Raw genomic sequence first — 26,636 nt, 5'->3', positions numbered from 1 at the left:
TACGACAAAATCAATTCTTTGCCAGTTAACTCCTTTTTGCTACCAGTTTTAGGGAATAATACATCCCAATAACAGTGTAAGATTCTTTCAAACTGTTTAGAGGTGAAGCCTAGTCCCCCTCTTTTTTTCTTTTGTAATATTCTTATACGAATATAACCAAGTACATAGACCCTTTGTGATTTTTTTTTTTAAAAGTACTAGTGCAATACCAAACATGTAGTACGAGGATAACGTCATTCACATGTGGATTTTTTTGCTAAATAATGCTTGATTTTCTCACGTGAAGAAATGAGTGTAATACTCCTGTTCCTTCATGTCCATTTTTAATGGTCGTCAATTCAGCCAATGTCCTAAAATATTGACCACCCATTCAGAAATTAACGAGATAATTTTACACAACTACCTCGATGCTCATCAAGTCTTATCGTGATTAATAGGTAAAGCTATAATGTCATTGAGAGAGAGTTATAACTTTTTCGGCTCCTACAGTTGGATTTTGGCAGGTAGTGCTAATTAAAAACTCATTTTAGTTAGTTAATTAAAACTCCCCATTTTGGCCAAAGTGTGATTCTTCTCCAAAAGAAATAAAAAAGAAAAGCTATTATTATCAACGGCTCCCCCTCCGGTGGCAATCTTCTCCAGTTCCCATGAGTGATAATTATTATCCACATTATTAGTACAGCAGTCGTATCCCCTCCGTTTCCTCCGATGGCCCTTTTCTTTCAAATCTCAAGGAAAAAACCAATCTTCTCCAGTTCCCACAGTACTGCTATCTTAATTTTTTTTTTACACGTGTCCACTTATTAATACAATGGACTAGATTTATTTACCAATTGAAACATCTTAACCGTGTAAAAAAAATTAAGAAAGCACTGCGAGAACCGGAGAAGATTGCCAACGGAAGGGATTCAACTTTTTTTTTTCCCCAAAAATTCTCTGTATGTATAGTAGATGTTGAATTTCATTAAACAACCATTTCTTAATGGTCCAATAAATTTGCCACCCAATTAAAAGATCCCACCCGAATCTAACACCCAAACCCTTCGCACTCTTGTGTTTAATTATTTGTAGTTTGAATCATGGTTAAAATTATTTTTTATGTATGTATGTAAAATTGAACCCCTTTCTTCTTCGTTTAGTTATTCGTAGTTTGAATCCCCTTAGTGAAAATTCTGGCTCCGCCACTGCTCACATGGTGATATCGTGTTGAACAAAAAAGGAATAGCCTAATTGCGTGACTGTATACCTGTGTGAGGATTATATGTTTCTCAGCACTGAATTCGAATTTGTTTATTTGATAAAATAGTTAATTGCATCTATAAAAATCTTTCAAATTATTTGCAAAGGGATGCATTAAGTATGTTAGTGTAAGTAATAAATCTCTCTAAGGAAGTTAATACGGGGGAGAATTGGTACAACTTTTAAGTTTTTGTTTAATATTTTAAATGCATATATTATAGTTATGGAGTAGGACCAAAACTGCCACTAACCTATTGAATTTGGGTAAAAGATATCTTTCTTTTCTCTATTGAATAAAAATATCCTCAATGTTATTTTTGGCCTAAAATGTCTCTAAAATTAACAGTTAACTAGTTAACTATGAGAGGCCTTATAAAAATAATCCACCGGCAGAGTATGATTAGTCCAGGTGTATTAAATTACCTAACATGTGTATTGATCTGGCACACACACGTAATTAAAACCAAACTCATGATTATTAACCTCTGTCCCAATTCTTTTATTCTTCCCCTCATATATTCCTGCAATATTATCGTGTCTTTTAACTAGACTCTAACCGTGTTGGTCACATTATGGCTTTGAGTTTTTTTTAAGGGGGTCTAAATTGGATTTAGTAAGAACATATTCTTAATTTGGGATGTCTACGGTTGTCAATTGGATTCTTTGTACCAAATCCAAACTTAAACTAATCGAGAATTTTAAAGGTTAATGGTGATTTTTTCTTCAATTTTTAGTCGTATATGTCTTCTCTGCAATATAAAAAATGAATAATCTAAACTGTACTAAAAACACACACTAGATGGCTTGACAGGGAAACTGATGAGAATAAAAATAAATTTGAAGTGCTAAATATTGAAAGAGTTTAGAAAAGGAGAGAGAGACTTTAGGGTAAAGAGGAACTCTGGTGGAATCCAAACGGAGAAGCATGAGGAATATATGAGGAAGAAAAAGGAATGTTAATGGGGGTTAATAATCAGAAATTTTGGTTTAATTATATGGATGGGTCGGATTAATAGATATGAACTAGTTAGTCGGATTAATAGATATGAACTAGTTAATTTGTCCGCACTTTGCGCGGTTAGAATAGATGATATATATAGTGAATTTAGAAATATTATTCTTATAACTTTAGTCAAGATAAAAAGAGAGATGAAATTTTACCAAGTATAAAATTAAGGCACAATACATAAACAAGCCCTCAAACTTGGCTTCCGCTGGCAAGTATGCCCTCCAGCTTTGGGTGTGCACAAGTAGGCACCTCAATTTGTCTCCACTTTGTCAGTTGAACACTCTAACTTAAAAAATGATCATTTAGCAACCTCAATTTGTATAAAGTACACCTCCAAAAGTTATGTGCCACGTCAGTTCCACGTAAGCATTTGTGTTTACATGTTCAACTTTACACAAGTTGAGGTGTCTACTTGTGCGCACCCAAAGTTGAAGGGCATACTTGCTAGCTGAGGCCAAGTTTGAGGGCTTCTTTATCCAGTACGCCTAAAATTAACTATATATATAAATTGATAATATACGCGTATATAAATACTTTAATTAGAATTAGAACATAGAAGAACTATTATTAGAATACAACTGAGCATTGAAGAATTTTTTTAAACCTTTGTTAACTGCAATAATTTCTTTGTTGCTTTGGATTTCACATATAGTGTTGTTAATCCATCGTATATCACAACCAATTACCGAAAGCACTTGTTGAAAAAATTAGAATATAACAAATTATAGTTCATTTATCTTCCTTTAATTATAAAATTAAGATCTGTTTGGATAGAGATTAATTTAGATTAAATTCTGAATTATCTTTAACATTTACTTTTGCTAATGCCCATAGTGTGGCTACCTAATATTTCTTTACGTGGATAAGTGTCATGTATTGTTCACTTTGGTCAACAGACGTCACGAAATTTTGGATTTGTCCCTTGGACTACGTTTTCATCGATCTAAAAGCGCGAGTAAATAATATTCACTTCTTCAGAAGCTTTAGCCTAGAAGTCTACTAGTGCTTCTCTTTTTCCGGTCTTCCATCACAAGCATCACAATAAGCTAGAAGATAATCAAACATATAGTTTTCTGCCTGCATAGGGGAACACAAATTGAAGAAATTGAATTCTATGATGTAATTTTCTACCTCTTTTCTTGGACTGTTGTCACCAAATATTAGGAGTCAAATGTTTGATATTCCAAACATTCATATGCATCTATGCTATATATTCCATTTAAGCTTGGAGGAATAGTATTCAAAGTGGTGCAATTTTTTGATAACAAAAATTGCTATGATGGAATATATTACCGCTAACTGTTAAGTGAAAGTAGCAGTGCGGTAGTGCCGTCTCTTCTCAATCGCAAGGTCTTGAAGTTAGCCATTGATCCCTGTTCATATCAACTAAAAGAGGCATCATTACTCCAAAAACCTGACCTATCAAAAGAATGAATTGAAAGAAAAAAAAAAAAAAAAAGTCAACATATAATAGCTATGTATTAGAGGGCATGGAAATGATGAAATAAAATTCATAGAATTCCTAAAATTAACTTTCGCATTATATTTAAGATCGTGGAACATCACTTTGAAAATGAAGAACAAAAGTTAATGAATCTTCTTAAAGGTGTGATAATATCCAAGAACTTACCTCAAATATTCTTTATCACTACTATCATATTTTTGTCTTTATAGAAAGTACCTAAAAGAAGCAAAGTAGAAGAATTATGTTATTTCAAAAGATGAAGATCCTTAGTAAAATGTTGTTCTGTTTATATGTAAAGATAGTAAATTGGGGCAGATGAATGATCATCTAACCTCCCTGCGTTACCTTTCGTTTTTAAAACGTCAGAATTCTTATTAACCGAAGTAATCTATATATAATATATAGCTAATTAAGCGTAAAGCAGGTGATGTGGCACCTCTCTGTACAAAGATTTGTATTTATCTTTTTTCTACTTTTTTTGGTTTTTTTACTCTTTTTTTCTGGTCAATAATATTATATAATACACACATGGATTAAAGAAATATTAATCCCAATAAGGGTTGTTACAAAGTTACGACCTTTTATGTTCCGTAGTAATTAATCATTACAGCCTTTCATCAACGGATCCGGTTAATTGTGTAAGTGTCTTTTCCTCTTTTGTCTTGATTAAATTCTCCATTTGAAATCTAAAGAGCCTAGCACTAAATAAAAATTTGAAACGATTTTTCCTCATTAAACTGTCACCGCCACTATCTTCGTTCTTCACACACTCAGTATAAAGTGCATCTCCTCTACATGGTTATCAAATATTAGGTCTTCTCATAAAATTAAAAGTTTCAAGACAGTGAAAAGCTATATGCTATGTGCTGCATGGAGTTATAATTTTGTCCTTTTGTTTATCATTTCGGTGAAATATCAAGGATTAACGATTGTATTAGATGTTGGCTAAATTTAATCTTGGAGTTTCTATGTACGCTTATGTGTATTGTCCTCAGTAATCTTTTCAATTTAATATGTTACCGTGCTATGCTTGAGTTAATTGTATCAATCCTTAAGTGACTAACTTTCTCTTTTCTAATAATCTACTATTACCATGTTATGAAATAATTTAGCTTTATCAAATTTTAGGTTAGGTTAGATTTTTCTTTTGTTTGTTGTATCAATTTTTAAGTTAGATGAGATTTTTCTTTTGCTTGATCTTAACAACAGGTACTATTCTCAGTGATCTTTTTTGTTTAATCTTTTACTGTTGTATCAATTCTTAAAGTTATCCCAGTAAATTAAATAAGATATTTCTTTTGGTTTCGGAATCACTGCATTGTTTTCGTTCATTTGTAGTCTATGTGAAATAAAATCGCATTTCAATTTTTTATTAGCGATGCTGCATCTATTGCTTTTTAGATTTTTAAGATAGTGATAATGTCATGCTCAGTGGTGGAGCCATCCTTGGTCATTGCACATTTTCGTCGGCTTATCAATTTTTATATACAATGTATATACTATATGTTGAATCCCCTAGATTTCTTTGTGTATTATTTTTTTTATATTTTGACTCTCCTTCGTAAAGTCATTTTTTACATGTGATTATATCATAGGGAATTATATATATATTATATTCTATTTGTTAACTATTTTTTATATTTTAAGCTTTTAGATTTCCCATTTCAGAATAGATAGATTATATACGATTATACACAAGATTTTTTATACATTAATTATTATTCATATATTATATATATGCATTTTAAAAACTATTTATAGTTATATTTTTATGTGTTTTAGCATTCATATCTAATCACTCTTTTAGATTTCCCATTTCACTGAGCATTTAAGCTGAAGTCGATTAATTAAGCGAATCAAAATGTGCTTGAAACTAAACTTTTAAAATTATATATTTTTGTGACAGATCTGATTTTTTGGTTCAATTTAATTATTATTCTTGACAACTCATACAATATCGCTTATTTAGAGCACTGTGAACAAGTGCAAGTAGCTTTCCAATACTTAAATTAGTTTTTGAAGTACGCACTTAAAAGTTTAATTTATATTTGCAGGTGAGTTATAATTATGTCCTGCTAATAGATGATATTACAACTCTCTTGGACCAGCTCCAATCTATTTTTCTCTTTAAAATCTTTTACTACTTTTTACCGTTTTTATTTCAATATGCTCAATAAATCTTAACAATTTTGGTAAAAGAAAAAAATAGGATCAAAATGTAATTTTAATATCCACTAGATTTAACGAAAATGTAACTTTTGAATATCCACTAGATGGAATTCCCAACGTTGCCAGTCTTTTCATTCTATTTTTTTTCTTTCTGCTTTTACTTTATTTATTTTTCGTTTTACATTTTTTTTTTATTGAATAGAAGATAGACAATAAAAGTTTTACTATTTAAAGAAACAAAAAACTCAAATGCCTATATATTTGTATTTGATATATAGCAAACTAAGAGAATCGTGTATTAAAACCACCCAACACACACTTCTATATACATATATATAAAAGTGAAGATGTTTTATCTAAGCTCTAATTGTTATAAAGTATTGATTAGAGCTATAAAAACATTACAGTCCTTTACGACCGCGCGAAGTGCGGACTGATACACTAGTTACAAAAGAAAATAAGTAGAAACGAAATTAATGAGACTAATTAAGAATTGAAATTAATGAGACTTATTTAGGAAAAAGCACATATCCTCTGAATTGTTGCCGTAGCCAAACTTCTTTCTTTCTAATGCTCATTACATACAAATTAAGTAGCCTAAAAAATGAGTAGAGGAAGTAACCTTCTCTGTAATTATGGTAATTTAATGTAAGTTATGAATATTATTAACTAATTAAGAGGAGAAGTTATGAGGATGAGGAGGTGTGAGTTATGGAGATGACTTTTGAAATAAAATAATTTAGAAAATTGAAGAAAAAGGAAAAAAAAGATAAATAGGAAAAAAAAAGTAAGTGCATTTCACATCACTTTTCTTTTGCCTAGCTTTATATTATACAGTCAAACCTCTCTATAACAGCCTTGTTGGGTCCGAAATTTTTTTGCTGTTATACACCTATAACATTATAACATTTAATATATTTTGCTGTTATAGGCAAAAAAGATGTATGAAACCTAATTTTTCATTTTAAATTCCCAAATTCTAAGCTTAATCACACTTTGTATAACGAAGGAATTTTTTTTAATGATGAAAGGAATATAAATGTGATATTTTTTGTCATAAATAGTGTATTAAAGGATCAAATATTTGGTCAAAATCTCTACACTTATTATTGGTAATCATAGATATTCTATTTTTATAAAAATAGTTAATTATCATATTACCAAGAGAAATGAAGATAACTGTTCTAGGGAGGGTAATTTTACAAAGAGCGTACTGTTATAAAGTTGGTTGTTGCTGTTATAGGTGAAATGCTGTTAATAGAGAAGTAAATTATAACATAAAAAATCGGTTTCAAAAAAAAAACTTGACTATTATAGAGAGGTGCTGTTATATGCGGATATCGTTATAGAGAGGTTTAACTGTATATAGATATGATTAGTAATTTACTCCTATTGGATTAACACTTGGACCAATCATACTCTGCCATGTTTATTTTTTATTTTTTTATTTTTAATAAAGTCCCACATAATCAACTTGTCAATCGTTAATCTAAGAGATATTTTTAAGTCAAAAAATAAAGTTATAGAGTATTTTGGTCCAAGACGTAGAAATAATATTTTTGAGCCAGTTTCAATAAATTAGGGACATTTTAAACCTTTTCTGTTCTAGTTAAACGTAAAGCCGAATGGTATTATTTGCCTATCTGTTCAAAGGTCTCTGTTTTGCCAGTTGACTCTAGATAATGAAGAAAGAAAAAAGGAAGAGTAAATAAACAATTATTAAGGGGACAAGACATAAGTGCATTGCAAGAGGTGATTTTAGGATTAAAATGCTTAGTGAACGATGAGAATGAACAAGGTACTGGAACCACATCACATTTCGAATTTGATGAAATAGGATGAATTAAAAAGTTATTCTATGAATACATATAATTATCTTAAATATAGCATTAATTATTATTTTTAATTTTTCTCTCGTCAAAAAGGACAAAAGACGATAGTAGAAAGCTATTTATCTGTAAGTAGTCCTAAAGAATATAAGAGAAGAATTATACAAAAAAGAAAAAAAAATCATTAAATTGTCATGATTTTAACAAATTCCTCATAGCTAACGAGACCATCTCCATCAAGATCTGCCTCTCTGATCATCTGTTGGGCTTCTTCATCTGTCAATCTTTCTCCCAAATTCATCATCACATTTCTTAACTGCATTCACGCACATCCAAAAATTTCACCATTAGAATGTGTTTCCACAGCGGGTTAAAGTCAAAAATCTTAGTCAACATTTTTATTTTTGAGACTTAGAAAGTTAAGGTCTTTGATCAAGAGTTACTAATGAGGAAAAAAATCGAATGAAATAAGAGTATAGTTAAAACCTCATTAGCAGAAATAAATCCATCTTGATCTCGATCAAATACTTTGAATGCTTCTTTTAACTCCTCCGATACGTTGTCCTGCGCAATATATAAGTGTATGAGTAATTAATATATAAGTGTATGAGTAATTAACATCTATACATAGTCATTGTAAATTCTTTTACACTATCAGGTTACCTAAAAATATCTACAGTCGATCACCTGATATGGATTAATATATATATATATATATTCACTTTAATTACCTTGAGCTTTCTAGCCATGATATTCAAGAAATCTTCAAAATCAATAGTGCCATCACCATCAGGATCCACTTCGTTTACCATTTCTTGTATCTCTTCCTTGGTTGGATGTTCATTTAAAGATTGGATTACTGCCGCAAGTTCCTCCATTCTTATCACCCCTTCATTTCCATTCAAACAATACAAAGATTTCAAAATTGGACAAAATAAAGATCCATTTTCTGGAGTTTTTTTTACTATTGTTAACAAAGACCAGTTTATATATAGTCCATTATAGGAAGGAAGAAACGAGAATTAAACCAGAAGATTTACTGGCTTACCATCGCAATCCTTGTCGATAACCCAGAAGGCTTCACGAAACTCAGAAATTTGGTCTTCTGACAATGCATCAGCCATGCCTAATTAATTGCTCTAAATCTTTGATGCAAAATATAGAAAAATTAACTCTTAGAAGTAAGAGAATGGTACTTGGACATGACAAGCAACTTCGCGGTACTTTAAAAAGGGAGTAGATACGACATTTTCCACAAAATTAAATTGAGGAAAGTCAGACACACGCCTGATATTTGGAATTAAAATTTCTAGTCAACATTCTAGGATTGAAGCTTCTTTTAAGATGGAGTCCAAAATTTCCATAGTCAAGAGTTGAATATTAAATTGCAAGAACACTATCAAAGACTTGACACTTTTAACATTTTTTGGAGCAAATTAGCTGAGTGGGGGCTCACCCTTAATTTCATTTTCTTCAATTGAAGCTTGACTTTGGTTTTGATTGTGAGAGATAGTTATGAGTAATTATCACTCAATAAATAAGAACTAGCTACTCCATTTTTATTCAGTCAAACTATTGATTAGACTTTGGAAATACACCGAACGCTGCACAGTAGAAAACACTTCACTAGGAAATGATCGTCCACTTTTTGATTAAGTCATCCGCATGCACTTAGGAAAAATTGAAAGTTCAACATGCAAAATCGTTATTAATATATTAACTTTCTTCCATGAGAGAGTCAATATTTCCTTTTTCCTTTCTAGAAATGCCAACAAAAAAAGGTGTCTAAAAAGATTATGGATTTATAATATTGTGTTTTTGACTAGGGCGTTTTATTCGATCGGTTATAACCTGCTTCATTGTGATACAATTTTACAGACTTCAATTATATTCAGTAATTTTATATATTATATTATACGATCGACGTAGTTTCATATGTTATAGGCTGCTATTTGCGTTACTTTAATTTCAAAGTGACTCATCCACATTTTCGGTTGACATTTATTATAGTTATCTCTGTTAAAGTACCTAATAGCTAGGGTAGTAGTAAAAATTATTCTACAAGCGTATAAAAGTTCCAATATCTTGGTAATATAGCGTGAGGTATTTTTTGGTACACAAACTTGAACTCGCAGAATATTAAATACTTCATCTTACGTTAAAATAGAAATAATATAAACTAAAGAACGAATGGCAGCTGTATGACTTTTGACTGCGGAACTAGAACCCAATAAACACAAAACTACCCTTTTTGAATTTCAGCCTGTCTGTTAGTGACTAATTAGAGACAAGGCATCAAATGCGTTGATTGACTTCTAACTAAAGACAAGGCATCAAATGCGTTGATTGACTTCGAAGAAAAAAGGGGCAGCACAACACAACTGCACAAGGGCCTTCAAAGTCTTACTATCCTTTTGAGGTTGGTTCACACACCTATCATTCTCCTCACTTATTTCAATTTTATGTTCAAATTCTTCATCCTCATTTGCTATCAATGTTCTTTCCCCAAAATCAGATTGAACCTCCTGTTTATGCTGCTTAGCTTCGGATATTAAATTTGGCTTTGCCAAAGCTTAACTTTAGGTCTGAAAAGTCAAAGTTCAATCAAGACATATTGGTTTGAAGCTGGGCTTTGACCGAGCCTAACTTTAGACCCTCAATTTAAACTTTAGACCTGCATGATTGAAGTTAATTTTGAAACGGCTAAATTTTAATTTTATTTATTTATTTATTTATTTATTTATTTTTAAAAGCTATTATTTGTATAGGTGTCCTAAAACAGGCTATTTCTGCACCTCCCCTGATTTGGTGGTTATACCTTGTGGGTTAAATTTGATACTTCTAAAAGTACCCGAAAAGATTATGTGAAGTCTTAGGTGTATTTTAGTAAGGTGCAAAACTGCAAGGACCCAACTGCAAATGAATGAATACTCAGTTGAATACAATAAACAGAAATTTTTCCTATCACAGTCTCCTTTAATTCTTACAAATTCATCGCTTTGTTTACACTACATAGATGTTTGACCAAATTGGAAAATGATCTTATTGTGGAGCCTATATCATATTATACGAATAATAGAGGCAACACACAACAATACAAAAATATTAGTTACGGTTGTGTTTGTTTGCGAGTAAGCAATACCTTAATTGCCAAGTGAGTTTGGGGCATGAACACAGTAGTCAAAGCTTGTAATCCCAGCCAAAAAGCAACAAAAAAAAAAAAAAAAAAAAAAAGGACAACAATTATACTTCATACAAACAGATTTGTTTTTGATAACCTTTGCCAGAAGCCTTTGGCATTGACAATATAAGAGAGATTTTTTTCTCTCTGGCTGATCTCCATTTTTCATCAGCATAATACTTTTTATATACACTACTACTACACTTATTACAACTAACATTATCTCATCGAAGGAGAGCAGCACTCTGGCTTCTTCTGATCAATACCTTTGTACTGCAAGAAAGAGACCTCATTTGTCATAAAGAAGTACCCGTCTCTGATACATTTACCTCAATTGATTTCTCACTCGAATTTTGATCAGCCCATTGTTCTCTTGAAGAATTTGCAATGGTAGAAACACGAGTTAATATTGAAGCTGTAGATAAAGATTCCAAAGAAGCTGATCTTCTTGATGCACAAAATTCACTTGTCAGCTCCTTCATTACCATTCACATCTTCTTTGGAATTTCCACCGATATCCATACTACTTAGTTCAACTGACTCACCTTCATTTTCAATCTCAATCCTTAATTCCGTGGTATTCTCTGAAATTATAGCCGGACGTGTTTCTTCTTCGTGTCTTAGCCCTGAATTCTGCATTATAAACATAATTAAGTAAATAAAAACGTGTTCTTTTTAATGGTTTTGGTTTTTTAAAATGAAATTATCACACACTTAAACATGGTATCCGAGCAATTAAATTACCTGTGCTCGAGTCATACGGTCAATAATTACCAAAATAATTTTCATGTGCTTGATGATCCAGGAAAAAAAAAAATCAAAGTTGCATTTAAGAGTATAACAGATTAAACTTTTAGATGTGATGATCACCGGAAGAATACATGTTCAAGCGACGATGAGGCGGCTGGGGAGATGACAATGCCGGCACGACACATGGGGCAATTGGTGTGTGATCTAAGCCAAGTATCAATACAAGGTATGTGAAAAGCATGGTTACACTTAGGCAAAATCCTAAGAGTTTCATCTTCTTGAAACTCACTCAAGCAAACAGAGCACTCTGTTCCTTCAATTATTCCTTCCCCTCTTTTATACTTGCAAATGGTGATAGCGCTAATAACTGATGGCTGAAGACCCACTGTTCTAATATACCATATAGGATGATCCACCATAGGTCCATGAATATCTTCATCAACAATATCATTAAACTCCTCTTCTTCTTCAACTCGCTGCGACGCTTGTGACAAAATTCTTGCTTTTCGTATTCTGTAAGCCACGAAGCAACAAAATATGAAGAAAGAAGTGGCTAAAACAGAAAATAGAATAATCAAGAAGATGGAAATAATGTGTTTATGTGTAGACTGAGGAATAGGAACTTTGGGGGTGAAAAAATTTGGTGGTAATGGTGGTTGGATTTCATTAAACAGGGGAAAAGTACAAATTGGATAGCAAATATATAGGCATGAAATTGGACAAATTCCAGAAGGGTTTTCTTTTGTGTTGCAATAATAGCTGTTACAAGTTTTGCCTGTGGAATTATCAAGTGATTCAAATATGAGTTTTCGATCATGGAAGGCCATGGTTTCTGCTACTTGTTTAACGAAATATGTGAAGAAAACATATGAGCATCTTAGGAAATTGTATGTAGCAGCCTAGTTTCTAACGAAACCATGATGAATGCAAATTGTATTTTTCTTTCTTCTATCTTTCTGTTTTTCATTTCTATATTTGTTCTTATTTGACTTTTAGGAAGTTTACTAGACAAGGCGGCTAATTATTAAGACTGATTTACACAAGCTACCATTTTTTTCCTGCTTGTCCCACCCAACCTAAACTGGCTTATGGCAAATTGGACATTTATTGCTTTAATTAAGACCTCATGGTGGAAAACGAAATAGTCAACTGCACAGCATATTATATTGACTTAATTTCCCATATGGTGTCATTGCATTTATTCACTATTACATTCTGTTACAAAATTATTTTGTCGCACTAAAGTAATTGAAATTTATCCATTGTAACAATGAGGTCACAAAAATATTTTTATCATATTTAAATAACTAAATCATATCTCAACTGTCTATTTAAATAAATGACCAAGGAGACAAATTTTCAATTCAGAAAATGCAAATGACAGAAGTGGTTTTCTGCCTTTTTGACGGTGAGTAGAGGGGAAGAGAAAACGAGACTAGCCACAGCCAATATTAGACCTTTCGGTCATTATATATTTGAGCAATTCACACCTAATTCAGTTAATTTAATGTGATAAATTCATTGGCGATAAGTGTTATACCTTTATTATATGTTCGCTAATTTGCAGTCATTAAAAGTTGGAATCTTCTCTACTGGCGGATCGTGATTTTCATTTAGGGTATTCGGAAAAAAGAAGAAGCTAAATATACACTGTAATTTTTTGCCGAGAGTGTTCAAAAGTTAATATATGCACAAAAACACAGAAAATTTACCCTATATATACACTGTAATTTTTTGCCGAGGGTGTTCGAACACCCTGACCCCCAAGTAGATCCGCCCCTGCTCTACTGTACCCCGATTATTTAAACAAATATTTTTCACTCCACAATGAACTATATGTTAGCATAAAATAAATAATTTTGATTGTTTGAGAGTTGAGACCAAAGTGAATCAATCTATTTTCTTTTTGGGCACAAGCGTATTGGAAAGTAGGGTTTTATCTTAAATTCGAACAAGTAACTGTGAATCACCAATCGAAGTCGCTAGAATTGAGTCTCACAAGAGAAAACCTATATACTGTGATTGCTGTAAGCCTTTAACAAAATAGGGTGTGTCTGTATAGGCGATTAAAAATTTAATCGAGGAATTGCCCGTTCTTAGATTTTCCTAACGAATTAATTACTTTCTTAATCACATAGGATTTACGTGTTGCTATAAATTGCTTAGAAGTTTGTATATTCTTGAGGAAGTAGGAGACAGTAGGTCAACAGAAAGGGGCTTGTAATTCTTATCACTAGGCTGTTAATTTCAATATCTGCAATTTCCCTTTCATTTAAACCTAGAAAAATAGGGTGGGGGAATATTTTTTTACTAAATAAAGAGATGGTATCAATTTCTAACCGTCTTTTTTTTTTCCTTCAGAAAAGGGCCAAAAATACCCTCGAACTATTCGAAATAGATCACATATATCCTCCGTTTGCATTTGGTACCAAATATACCCTCGCTGTCACACCAAGGGACCTCATATACCCCTCTCGTTAACGGATTGCCACAAATGCTGACTGGGCAGTCCGATGTGGAAAAAAAGCCCACATGGCAGTCCACGTGGCTAAAACACCCCTTCCCCTTTAAATCAATGTTTTTTCTCTAACTTAGAACCCTAATTTCAGAAAAAAGTTTTCTTCCCCACTAAATTCAATTGGAAATCTTGAACAATGTTGTAGAAATTTTTATAAGTTTTATCTCGAACAACCACAAGGCAATGGATTGGAAATCTTAGTAATAATACTTCTCAAAATAGTAAGAAGCAAATTGCAAAGCAGTATTATTATAAGTGAGTTTTCAATCTGCAATTTTCAAATTTGTGATTTAAGAATTTTTCATAATTTTTATGTATTTGGGTTTTCGAAGGAGTGGATAAAATTTTTGGGAAAGAAGATGATGGTGCTCATATCATCAACATATCACGTGTAGTACATCAATATTTTCTTAATCTTTTTCAAATTTACTCTAAATTAATTTTTTAGTGTTTTTATTTAATTCATTTCATCTTTCTTTTAACATAAGAATTTCTTTTTCTTTCTTTTAAGTCCAACATTGTAGTATCGTTCACGTGGGTATTATAAATATCCCAATTTTCAAGTTTTAGTCACATTATTAAACCTAATTGGAAATTTAGTGGGGAAGAAAGCTTTTTTCTGAAATTAGGGTTCTAATTTAGAGAAAAAACATTGATTTAAAGGGAAAGGTGGGTTTTAGCCACGTGGACTGCCCAGGTGGACTGCCATGTGAGAGTTTTTTTTCCACGTCGGACTGCCCAGTTAGCATTTGTGGCAGTCCGTTAACGAGAGGGGTATATGAGGTCCCTTGGTGTGACGGCGAGGGTATATTTGGTACCAAATGCAAACGGAGGGTATATGTGATCTATTTTGAATAGTTCGAGGGTATTTTTGGCCCTTTTCCTTTTTTTTTTTTTGGGTTAGCATAAACCATTCCGTGCAGTTGAAACAAGAAAAGAAAAAGAGATGTTTTCTACTCTCAACTTTACCCCCTGTTTGGATGGTTGTTTCCCGTGGTTCATTAATGTATGGTTTTCAAGGAAATCATGTTTGTATCTATTGTTCTTAAAATTATGTGGTATGGTGTTGTAAACCCATTGTAATTCTGTGGTTATATAACCATGAAAATGCTTAATTTTTGTAGCTACGAATTTGGTGATTTTTGCGTGGCTACGTATTTTATTTCTCCATTATACCCCCACCATCCACCGCTCACCCCACCCCACCCTACCACCTACCACCCCCATTACCCCTCACCACCGCCCAACCCCACCCCCACCCTACCACTCACTACCCCACCCTCATACCACAACCACCATCTCACACCACCCATCCTTCCACCATCTCCTCCCACTACCCCTCACCACCACCCAACCCCACCACCACAGCCACTCACCCCCACCCTACCACCCACTACCCCCACCCTCATCTCACAACCACCCACCCTTCCACCATGCCCACCACCCACCAAATGACCACCCCCGCCCACCAGCTACTTATTTTTTAAAGTTTCTATTTTATCCTTTACCTGAGTTTTATTAATATATATAAGCTAATTTCTAATTAAGAGTTAAGGGTATTTTAGTAAACTTACAAGTAATTATACAATACCGTACAATCAAACCAAACAATACAAATGTTATTAAACCACAACAAACGATACAGTCTATCCAAACATTGTGTTCATTAATACAGTACAGTACAATACAATATAACACCATACTGTACATTAATGAACCACGGGAAACAACCATCCAAACAGAGTGTAAGTTGTGCATAATCTTTTGGGAGTTAGCACTTAGCATAAACCACATTAACCTTCCCCTAACAAAGAACATAACTTACAGTTTTGCAAGATCGCGGATAAAACATGTTCATGGGATTATCACATGCTTCAAGAAGTATTCCTCTATTTACATTTGGATACATTTGTAATATGTATGTTGTTTATCTTAAATGCAAGATTCTGGCTATTTGCTTCCGCTGTTTATGCATATCTTCCATCATGAACCTTATTTAACTCTCCTTCAGGAGCATTTGCCACATCTTCCTTTCAACTTACACCGATACCCCCAAGTACTTAGATTCTGTGATTCGCCTTCATTTCGAATGTCAATTCTTAATTCCTTGGCATTTTCTGAAATTCTTTAACGAGTTTCCCCTTCAAGTTTCAGCGCTAAATTTTACAAAATAGAGATAACTAAGAAAATAAAATTGTACTTTGTCTAATAACTTAGTTTTTAAATACAATAGTCACACATTTCATTAGTATGTTATAAAACTAGGCAAAGGATCCTGAGTTTGAATCTCATTGCCTGAATATAAGCTAAGAGGCGCGTTGATGTCATAATTATGTAATTAAAAATGTAGTCTTCCAAAAATTTAAGCTTTTAGATGAGATGGTCACACGTTTCGCTCAGTAAAAGCTACAGTGGCGGGTATTGTGATGACAATGCCAGCACGGCACATAGGACAATTGGTGTGTGATCTGAGCCAAGTGTCAATGCAAGGTATGTGAAAAGCGTGGTTACACTTTGGCAAAATCCTAAGAGTTTCATCATCTTGAAATTCATTCAAGCAAACAGAGCACTCTGTTCATTCAATTAGTCCTTCCCCTTTTTTATACTTGCAAATCATGATGGCGCTGATGACTGATGGCTGAACACCCACTGTTCTAATATCACTAAACACTTCTTCTTCTTCTTCTTGTTCTACTACGACTACTTGCTGCTCCTGCTGTGAAGAAGTTCTTGACTTGCGGAATTTGTGAATGACGAAGGAACAAAATATGTAAAAAGCAATGCCTAAGAATGAAAATAGAAGGATCAAGAAGATGGAAACATTGTGTTTATGTGAAGACTGCGAAAGAGGAACTTCGGTTGTGATATTTTGTGGTGTTAGTGGTGGTCTGATATCTGGAAGCAGACAAATACTCGGGCAACTATAACGACATTGCGGTGGACAAATCCCAGCATAATACTCCTTCCGGTTGCAATAATAGTCACAAGCATTGTCAGTGGAATTATCAAGAGATTCAAACATCAGCTTTCGATCAATATGGAAGGCCATGGTTGCAGCTAATTCCTTAACGAGAAATGTGAAGAAACGTACATATAAATGCTGCCTTGTTTCAAATTCTGTGTGCAAGAGAATATAGAGCATTTTACAGCCTAGTTCCCAACGAACTTATAACATGACGATGAATGCCTTGTGTTTTTTGTTTCTTTCCTTTTTTTGTTTTTCTTCTGGTTTTCATTTATGTGTTTCTTCTTATTGGACTTTTGTGAAGTTTAGTACATTGGGCGGCTGATTAAGACCGATTTACACAAGCTACGATTATTTCTTCTTATTGGACGTTTGTGAATTCGTGATTGACAAAGATCTGATTCTGTAAGAAGAAACCTGTAAGTCTTCTAAACTAGTTTTTACTTGGAATTGATCGTTGTTGTTGTTAATGCATTGTACTGTAAGAAAGAGATCTCTTCAACTCTCAATGTGTTACTCTTCAACTTTCCTGTTGAGTTCTCATCACATCTTAAAACTCCTTGCTACAGAATCCATCTCTGATTCATTTACTTCAATTGATTACTCACCCAGTGTTCTTTTGAAGAATTTGCGATGGCAGAAGCACGAGCCCTTGAAGTAGTAGCTTCTTAAGGCATGAACCTCATTTAACTTCCCTCCACGACCATTCACCACATCTTCCTTGGAATTTCTACTAATATCCATATTTCAAGCCATAAAAATTAAATTCTGAATTCGCCAATCCCCTGACCCGCCTTCATTTTGAATTTCAATCCCTAGGGTTTGTTTAGTATGAGGGAAAATGACTCCCAAAAAAATGCTTCCCATGAGAAAACCATTTTCTAGTGTTTCGTAAGATGAAAGTCATTTTCCATACAAAAGATTTTCTCCCCAAAAACGGAAACACTTATTGCCGGAAGTCATTTTCCTACAACTTCTTAAACTTTTAACTTCATATTATTTGTTTAAACTCACACTTATATATATATATATGAACATAAGGTCCAAAATAGCTTAGTATTATGACGTTTTTCCTTATCATAGAACAATGAGAGAGATTTATTAAAATTTTATGATATTTCTTTGGCTTTATTATTTAAATTTCATTATTGTATTTTTAAGAAATATCATAAAATTTTAATAAATCTCTCTCATTGTTAGGGAAAACGTCATAATACTAAGCTATTTTGGACCTTATTCATTAATATATATATATATATATATATATATATATATATATATATATTGGAAAATATTTTCCACTCACCAACAAAACACTAGAAGATATTTTTCATGAAAAATGAGCTCCATCATACCAACACACCCTTAATTCGTGGCATTTTCAAAAGTTCCAGAATGAGTTTCATTTTAAGTCTCAGCCTTGAATTTTTCAATATGGAGTTAATTAAGACAATAGAAGTGTGTTTTCTCTAGCAATTTAACATTTCATTAGTGTTACACCTAGGAAATTTCCCCTTAGCGTACAGTGAATGGACTAACGAAGGGCATGACGTATACGAGGTTTGGACAAGTAAGAAATAGTCTTTGTGGTCCTAATTAAGATTTCCAAAGACATTCGGGTTAAGGCATGAAAGTTGTTGAGGAAAGCGAGTTATAAGTTGTGTGTGTCGGGCAAAATTACGAGTATCTAGTTAATGATGTTTTAATGATGTTTTGGAGAAGAGTTATAACGTCCCTTAGATTGCGAATGAAGTGATAAACAAGTGTTAAGAAGGTTCCATAAGGATTGGAGATCAAACGAGACGACGGGAACAACTTCGGTGAAACTGTGAGTTTCACGACCATGTTCCACGGACCATAGAATGTTCCACGGACCGTGGACGGGTCCGTGGAACTACCAGCAGAGATAGTGGCTGGCTGGTCATGAACCACGACCAGAACGATGGCCAACACAAGGTTCCATGGACCGTGGAAGAGTCCGTGGAACTCCCGACGGCTGAAATGTTCCAAGTCTTTAAATGTAATCCCAACTTCATTTATTTCATTTTCCACACACTTCTTCAACCTCTCAAGACCTCTAGAACATTCCATATATTTCATCCACAAGAAAACAAAGGAAATCAAAGATCAATAATAAGAATTGAAGTGAATCAAGTATATGAAACCTCATTAAAGTCATCCAAACCAAGAAATTCCAAGAGAGATGAAATAGGGTTTTGGTGCTAGAAGAGCATTTCCATTCAAGACTTGTTCCTACGCTATCTAAGGTAAGTTTCATGGTATTTTCATGATGTTTGAAGTATTAATAAGTGGAAACACTTGGATTGTAGAAGAGCATAGAAAGTGGGTCATGAATGGGGGAAATATTGCTATTGTTGAGTAGTAGTTTGGAATGAATCATGATTATTGATATATTGAGATTGTAAATACGTTATGAATGACATTTAGAACATGAAACAAGTATTATATGTGAAAGAGAACGATAGGGGACTTTGGTTATGATTATGGAGAATTTGAAGTGAAATTGCTAAATGTGGATAATGCAAGTGAATGACGCTTGTTGTTTATGATATTGTAATTGTTGTTATGAATGTTTGGGAGTTGATATGGAATATGGAGGAAGTCATATAAACAGAAGAAATGCTGCCCAATTTTCTCTAGCCTAAGTAAGTACGTTCTTATGATTGTTTAGCTAATGTCTATACGAATTCCCTTGAAGGTATAAACGAGTGCATTAAAGGAGAACGAGCAAGCGATAGAATAGTTAAACGACAAAGGTATGTAAGGCTCAACCTTTCTTCCTAAGGCATGAATCCTATGCATGATTTTCCTCCTCTTTCATGAATTTCTTATATTCTGGAAGACTAAGAGTCTATGTTCATGAATAGCCAAATGAGATGAGAGATACATTACGAACACAATAATGCTAATGATAAACTTAAGCCTAAAGATCCTAGAGATCACGATATGATGTACCTATAAAGTTAATGATGTTGACTACGATTCATTGATGTTTTCCTCATGTATACTCACCTTAAAATGTAGTCCCCCCAAGGTGAGATATAACGCTTATGATCACTCCATAACATGATCGGGGGTTCACGACCTTATGTCACCCCGACATAGCTATAGTCAGCTTCAAGTCCTAATGTATGGTTGATGATATATATATATGTATTGATGCTAAGGCATGATAAGGCCATGATACGCCTGTAAGATAATTAATAATGATAAGCCTATGATATGTATGATGATGAGTATATGACGATGTGATTCCACCGCGCCTAATTGGCCGGACATGTCACCGCTAAGGCGGGCTGCTTGTGATTGCACCGTGCCTTCATGGCCGGACATGTCACCGCTATGGCGGGCTGCTATGATTCCACCGCGCCTAGAAGGCCGGACACAATCACCACTAGTGGGCTGCATATGAGGGTTACCCGGACACGGGTTAACAATGATGATGTATGAATGATATGATGATATATGAATGGCATGATGATGTATATATATGATTTGATGATGTATACGCTATGGTAGATCACATGATATGCTACGTATGATATATGTATAAAATGTATTCATCCAAAGAGTACGCAGTTTAAGTATTCATCTTATGCCTTATGATTTTTCTACTATGTTCATTTCATTCATGCCTTACATACTCAGTACAATGTTCGTACTGACGTCGGTTTTCTTTTGACGTTGTGTTCATGCCCACAGGTAGACAGGGAGACGGTGTAGATCCATAGGAGCTATCAGCCGATCTACAGGAGCCCTCCTTTATTCCGGAGGTGCTATTTTGAGACAATATTTTTGTGTACATATACTTTGGGTACGACGGGGTCCTGTCCCGTCCATATGTTCAGTATTCTAGTAGAGGCTCGTAGATGCACAGTTGTGGGTAGTATGGTCTCATAGTCTTTCATGTATATGCATGTATATATATTATTTTAATAGCCGAAGGGCTTATGTTTATAAAAGTAAATATGTTTCCAATGATAATAGTTTCCTATGATTATGAGCATAAGATATGAATGAAAACAGATGAGTAACAGAATGAGTGGTGTTCGGTGGTTAGCCTCGGATACCCGTCATGGGCCGTAGTCGGGTCGTGACAATTAGTGTACTCGTACAGTCATTAGTATGTTTATAGGAGCGGGCATAAAGCAGGGGTTTGAGTCTCATCGTTATCCATTAGAAAAATTCACGTATTTAGCCTGTGAGAAAGAATTAAGTCCGAATACGAGAATTAAGTCCGAATACGAGCTTGGTGACGTGCATATTAAGAAAATAAGAGTATAATCTTTTTAATAACATTATAATTAAGAAATCAAAAGAATAATCTTCAACACTTTAAGCTTTTAAACGAGTTAGTTACACAGTTCGTCGTTATACAGAAAGCAAGACGGCAATGGCTAGGGTGATGACAATGGCGGCACGACACATGGGCAATTGGTGTGTGATCTAAGCCAAGTGTCAATACAAGATATGTGAAAAGCATGGTTACACTTGGGCAAAATCCTGAGAGTTTCATCTTTTTGAAACTCACCCAAGCAAACAGAGCACTCTGTTCCTTCAATTAGTCCTTCCCCTCTTTTGTACTTGCAAATTGTGATGGCACTAATGACTGATGGCTTAAGACCCATTGTTTTAATATCACTAAACTGTTCTTGTTCTTCTACTACTTGCTGCTCCGGTTGTGAACAAGTTCTTGAGTTGCGGAATTTGTGAATGATGTAGACACAAAATATGTAGACAGCAATGACTAAGAATGAAAGTAGAATGATCAAGAAGACGGGAATAGTTGATTTATGTGGAGAATGCGAAAGAGGAACTTCGGTTGGTGGTGGTGGTTCGACTACACAAATACTCGGGCAAATATAAAGACATTGCTGGGGACAAATCATAAAAAAATACTCAGCCTGCTTGCAATAATAGTCGCAAATTTTGCCAATGGAATTATCAAGAGATTCAAACATCAGCTTTCGATCATGGAAGGCCATGGCTGCAGCTAATTGTTTAACGAGAGATGAGAAGAAACGTATATATAGCTACTGCCTTCTGCTTGGTGCAAGAGAATGTAGAGCAATTTTACAGCCTAGTTCCCAACGAAATTGCAACATGATGAATGCCTTTTTTGTTTTTCTTCTGTTTTTTCATTTATGTGTTTCTTCTTATTGGACTTTTGTGAAGTCTAGTATACTGGGCGGCTGATTAAGACCGATTTACACAGGCCTACCATTTTTTTTCCTCCTTGTTCCGCTCAATCTAAGCTGGTTCATGGCAGATTTGACATTCAATATTGTTCAAAGAAACTAAGCTACATGAATTGATAGTTCAAAGCTCTCGGCTTTTCCAAGTTAAGCGTCACCTTAGATGTATTTTCAATGAAATATTGTATCTTTCATTCTAGTGTGTACAAGTTAAGCTTCACCCTCAATGTGCGTGTTCCAGTAAAATGTTGTATCTTATATTCATGTTGCTGATAATTGTAAATTGTAATACAATGTTACTTATCCTGATCAGATTTAATCTAAAGAAAGGCAAGAAGAAAAGAATTTTTCATTCCTTCAATTTAACTGTTTTCAGATGATTTAGCGCAAGGAATTAGAGGTCCAAATGTATGTATGACGTTCATGTTCAGACTTGTCTTTCTCAATCAGAGCCATGTGAAGCTTTAACAGGTAATAATGGCTTTGTATTATCCAGACCTTGAAATTTAATGATAAGAAACAAAAGTTAACATTATGAAGAGAATATACAATATATTGTTAAGGAAAAAATAAAGCAGTTTACTATATGAAATGATTATTAATTGTCTATGTTAATGTTTTCAAGAGTGACTTTTGAGCCAAATTGGGTCATGATCCGAAGTCTAATCCATATCAAGATGACAACATCCTAGTCCTGCAATATGTTCTCGTTTTTCCTTTTTCCCTTATTCATATAAATCAGAGTACCACATTTTAATTTTTGCATAAAGAATGAAGAGTTCCATAATGGTTTTAGCTTGTAAGGAACAGGTGACTTGCCAAGCAATTTTGAACGTTACTTTTAGCTTAAAGTCACAAAATTACATAAAATAAGCAAAGAAAACCCAATTCCTTCATTTCTTGGCGTGTTAGGATCTTCTTCATCACATGTTAAGCACTAGTTTGGCCTTTACACACTCCTCCTCCTCTGGCCTAAATTTCCTTAAAAGAAAGCACTTTTACTTCTCATATACTTGGCCAACCTTGTTTTTTCAGAAATTAGTTACTGAAATCTCTTCTAAAGTTATTGCTTCCGTTATAAAGTTACTACATATATATGTTCTGAAGTTACTACTCAACCGTTCAAATACAGCAATTCATTATTCGAAATTACTAAATCTAATTTCTGGTCTTTCCTCTCACAAAAATCGGGCTTTTATTTTGTTGGTGATCATGGCTGCAAATTCTTCATCTTCGTACAAAATCCGAAGTCTTGTTACGTTGCTTCACCAATACTATAGAGTTCGCTTTAATGCTACATCCTCACAGTTACAGGGCATCCATGGCATTGTTCCAACTACTAGGATCGGTTATGGTGGCTCAGTAAGTCCAGGGTTACGACTTATCAGTTCTGGAGAGTATCAAATACCCAATAAGACGGATCAGTAATTAATTCTTCTCTATATAGCTTTCGTTCGAAAAAACTGAAAAAAGAAATTTTCAATTCTATCAAGAAAATTGAATCTTGGTTTCTTTATTGCATCTATATAAGGGTAAAGAATGAAGCAAACAAAGTTCCTCCAGAAGAGCCAGCTCCTTCTAAGCCCAATTTATTTGCTTGGTAAGCAGTTAATTATTGTCATTGATCATACAGTATCAATTTGATTGCCATGCACAGAAAAAGGAACTTTAAAGAAGAGAGGAAAAAAGAGAGAGTGAGTTTCCGCTCACAGCTAAAGAGTACAAATCATCAATGAAACCTTCTAATTAAATGTGCAGGGCAAAATGGCTTTTAGGTTCCATAATATCAATATTCCTCCCCTTTTGGAAGGAAAAATGGGACAGCTTTCGAAGAATTGAAGGTACTACTATATATTTTTGTATTTTAAATGCATATTAACAAATTAATTCCAACACTATATAGTCAAAGGTAAAAAACGCTCTTCAAGCTCAGAACCCGAAACGTCTAAATTAATTGTAATAAGCTCATATTAAGCTCATAAAACACTCATATTTTAAGATGCTCAGAGATGATGATCACATGAACGTTACAAGAACAAATTAAACTCAAACAATTATAATCTTTCAACTTAAACGTATAACTCAAAAGGATGTCCAATGCTTGTAACTGAAACAAGAAAAGTTGACTTCAATTTCTTTAATGGAAAAAACAAGGGAAAAGGGTCAAATATCTTCGCCATAACTTTGGTTACTTTGCCCTCCGTTAGCCAAAGTAGTCAAAGATACCCCTCCGTCACAGGTTGGGGCCAAATATCCCTACCGTTAACAAAGTTTCAAAATACCTCATTTTAACATATTTCCACCTAAGCAAATCTAGTCATTGAAATTGAGTGACATCAACGCCACATGGCATTTAACTTATTCTATGTGGTGCCTATGTGGCAATTTTTTTAAAAACAATCTGCAAAAATTGATTTATCTAAAAACAAATCTATTAAAAATGGTTTTTATTAAAAATCCGATTTTTTTTTTTTTTTTACTTTATAAAACCTGCTTCTTAAAAAAACATATTTTGGAAAATTGGATTTTTTAATTAAAAAATTTGGAAAATGATTTTTTTTTTTTTTTAAATCAGTTTTTCAGATTTTTCAAAATTAATCCAGATTTTAAAAAAAAATTAGGACACTTTTTTTTTTTTTTTAAAATACTTTACAGTTTTCCAAATTTAACTAAAATATCCAATCGAGAATATATTTTAAAAAAACGGGTTTTATTAAAACAAAAAAGTTTCAAATTTTTAATAAAAGCCGTTTTTTTTCCAGATTTGTTTTAAAAAAATCAATTTTCTAGATTGTTTTTTAAAAAAGAATTAATTACATCACGTGGATCGGAGAAGACCACTTTTGTAGAATAAGTTAAATGCATGTGGCGTTCATGTCACCCAATTAATGATTAGACTTGCTTACGTGGGAATATATTAGAAATGAGGGTACTTTTAAAACTTGCTAACATATACGTGCATATGGTAGGTATGTTATTTCCCAACTTGTAACTGAAAAGGGGATATTTTTTACTTTAACTAACGGAGGGCAAAGTTAGCCAATAAATTAAAGTAGAATACCCTTTTCCCAAAAAACAAAGATTTTCTTATAATAAAAACTGTTCTCTCTGAAAGATCACAAAAAAGCCTAAAACATGGAATTGATGTTTCAGGAGAGGTAGAGAAGGTGGCTGAAGAGGTGGAAGAAGCAGCAGATATAGTAGCAGCGTTAGCGACTAAAACGGAAAATGTAATGGAAGGGGTTGCTGGGACGCTGCCTGAAAATAGCATACTCAAAGAAGCAGCTATAGCAGTGGAAAATGCGTCAGCTGTAGTTGCTAAAGATGCTCAGCTTACTTCTAATTTCATTCACAAGGTCAGCATACCAAATTGGTTTTATCATAGATCGCTTACATACTTCTAGTCTACACCATGTGTTGTATATATCGTCGTCTTAACGCTACTAGAAATAGAGGTTTTTTTCACCGACATTCAGTGGGAAATTTGTGTTATAAAATATGATTTTTACACCTCATTCCCACCAAACCAGCTCGCTGGGAAGACGCATGGTTGGAAATAGGCTCCCGTAGAAATCGGGAAACTTCCTAATTTTTTCGTGTAAAAACACTACTACTCACTATTTATGTTTTTTTCCACCGATATTTTAATAGAAATATAGTGATTGTTTAGTAGTGTAATTTTTATCCATTATTATTATTTTCTGGTTTAGTAGAAAAAATATTGTTTTCTGATAACACTGCTGACAGGTTGAAGATGTGGAGCAAGACTTGAAAGACCTGGAGAAAATGGTTGAACCCATTATTGAAAAAGTCGAAGAATGGGAATGTGACAAAAAGTAGTACACTACATATTTTATTTATTCTTTTTGTGCCTCAAAAATCATAAAAGCAGAGGGTATATTCTTCATTTGTAGAGACGATTCAGAACATTGTGATTGGGAATAATAAAATAATACTATAGAAAATATTCAATTTCTAACTCTGAAGAGAATAAAATGAAGCCATCGCTTAATCACTCCTATACTTTGAATAACTCTTGCCAGAGTCAACCAAAAAAGAAAAAAAGAAAAAAGAAGAAGAAAGTAAATCTAACTATTGTTTGCAAGTTCATCTCTTGAGTTAGGCACAAAAACTAAGTTTGATGAAGAGAATTTAATGCAGGCAGCTTTTTGAGACATTTTTGGCTTATTGTTATCAAGACATAAGGAGGACATTAGTCGGAATTTATGTTTATGGGTGGTTGCCTGAGTGGGTTATAGCCTGTTAGGCCAAGTTTTTGAGAGGTCATTACTTCT

General features: G+C 33.6%; 3 protein-coding genes and 2 pseudogenes across 3 annotated transcripts; 1 reads left to right on the top strand and 4 right to left on the bottom strand.

Annotated features, from left to right (window-relative positions):
• Positions 1 to 7,706: 7,706 nt before the first annotated feature.
• LOC132062791 (calmodulin-like) lies at positions 7,707 to 9,029 on the bottom strand. The gene is made up of 4 exons (XM_059455284.1): positions 8,760 to 9,029; positions 8,443 to 8,600; positions 8,198 to 8,275; positions 7,707 to 8,027 (listed from the first exon to the last, which is right to left on the bottom strand). Exons 1-4 carry the CDS (start codon positions 8,833 to 8,835, stop codon positions 7,896 to 7,898), a joined length of 444 nt encoding a protein of 147 aa, XP_059311267.1. The 5' UTR covers positions 8,836 to 9,029; the 3' UTR covers positions 7,707 to 7,895.
• Positions 9,030 to 11,188: 2,159 nt separating this feature from the next.
• LOC132062172 (RING-H2 finger protein ATL54-like) lies at positions 11,189 to 12,674 on the bottom strand (annotated as a pseudogene).
• A 3,869-nt stretch (positions 12,675 to 16,543) lies between these two features.
• On the bottom strand, positions 16,544 to 17,516 carry LOC132062171 (RING-H2 finger protein ATL54-like; annotated as a pseudogene).
• A 4,027-nt stretch (positions 17,517 to 21,543) lies between these two features.
• Positions 21,544 to 22,558, bottom strand: LOC132062170 (RING-H2 finger protein ATL54-like). Its single transcript, XM_059454795.1, has one exon. It carries the CDS (start codon positions 22,129 to 22,131, stop codon positions 21,544 to 21,546), a length of 588 nt encoding a protein of 195 aa, XP_059310778.1. The 5' UTR covers positions 22,132 to 22,558.
• Positions 22,559 to 23,309: 751 nt separating this feature from the next.
• On the top strand, positions 23,310 to 26,278 carry LOC132062790 (uncharacterized). Its single transcript, XM_059455283.1, has 5 exons — positions 23,310 to 23,765; positions 23,873 to 23,941; positions 24,100 to 24,182; positions 25,495 to 25,697; positions 26,089 to 26,278. Exons 1-5 carry the CDS (start codon positions 23,554 to 23,556, stop codon positions 26,179 to 26,181), a joined length of 660 nt encoding a protein of 219 aa, XP_059311266.1. The 5' UTR covers positions 23,310 to 23,553; the 3' UTR covers positions 26,182 to 26,278.
• Positions 26,279 to 26,636: the final 358 nt, after the last annotated feature.

Source organism: Lycium ferocissimum, chromosome 7 (assembly GCF_029784015.1).
Source record: "Lycium ferocissimum isolate CSIRO_LF1 chromosome 7, AGI_CSIRO_Lferr_CH_V1, whole genome shotgun sequence".
Taxonomy (NCBI): domain Eukaryota; kingdom Viridiplantae; phylum Streptophyta; class Magnoliopsida; order Solanales; family Solanaceae; genus Lycium; species Lycium ferocissimum.
The sequence above is the reverse complement of the archived record's forward strand: the minus strand, read 5'-3'. Positions and strand labels throughout refer to the sequence as shown.

What these genes read in the sequence shown, in the direction of transcription:
- LOC132062791 (XM_059455284.1), bottom strand. Translation starts at nt 8,835, where the DNA reads ATGGCTGATGCATTGTCAGAAGACCAAATTTCTGAGTTTCGTGAAGCC. An exon ending in TCATGGCTAGAAAGCTCAAG is followed by an intron (nt 8,276 to 8,442) that starts GTAATTAAAGTG and finishes TATATTGCGCAG; the next exon opens with GACAACGTATCGGAGGAGTT. An exon ending in GATTTATTTCTGCTAATGAG is followed by an intron (nt 8,028 to 8,197) that starts GTTTTAACTATA and finishes GCGTGAATGCAG; the next exon opens with TTAAGAAATGTGATGATGAA.
- LOC132062170 (XM_059454795.1), bottom strand. Translation starts at nt 22,131, where the DNA reads ATGGCCTTCCATGATCGAAAGCTGATGTTTGAATCTCTTGATAATTCC.
- LOC132062790 (XM_059455283.1), top strand. Translation starts at nt 23,554, where the DNA reads ATGGCTGCAAATTCTTCATCTTCGTACAAAATCCGAAGTCTTGTTACG. An exon ending in AAGCCCAATTTATTTGCTTG is followed by an intron (nt 23,942 to 24,099) that starts GTAAGCAGTTAA and finishes TTAAATGTGCAG; the next exon opens with GGCAAAATGGCTTTTAGGTT. An exon ending in CTTCTAATTTCATTCACAAG is followed by an intron (nt 25,698 to 26,088) that starts GTCAGCATACCA and finishes CACTGCTGACAG; the next exon opens with GTTGAAGATGTGGAGCAAGA.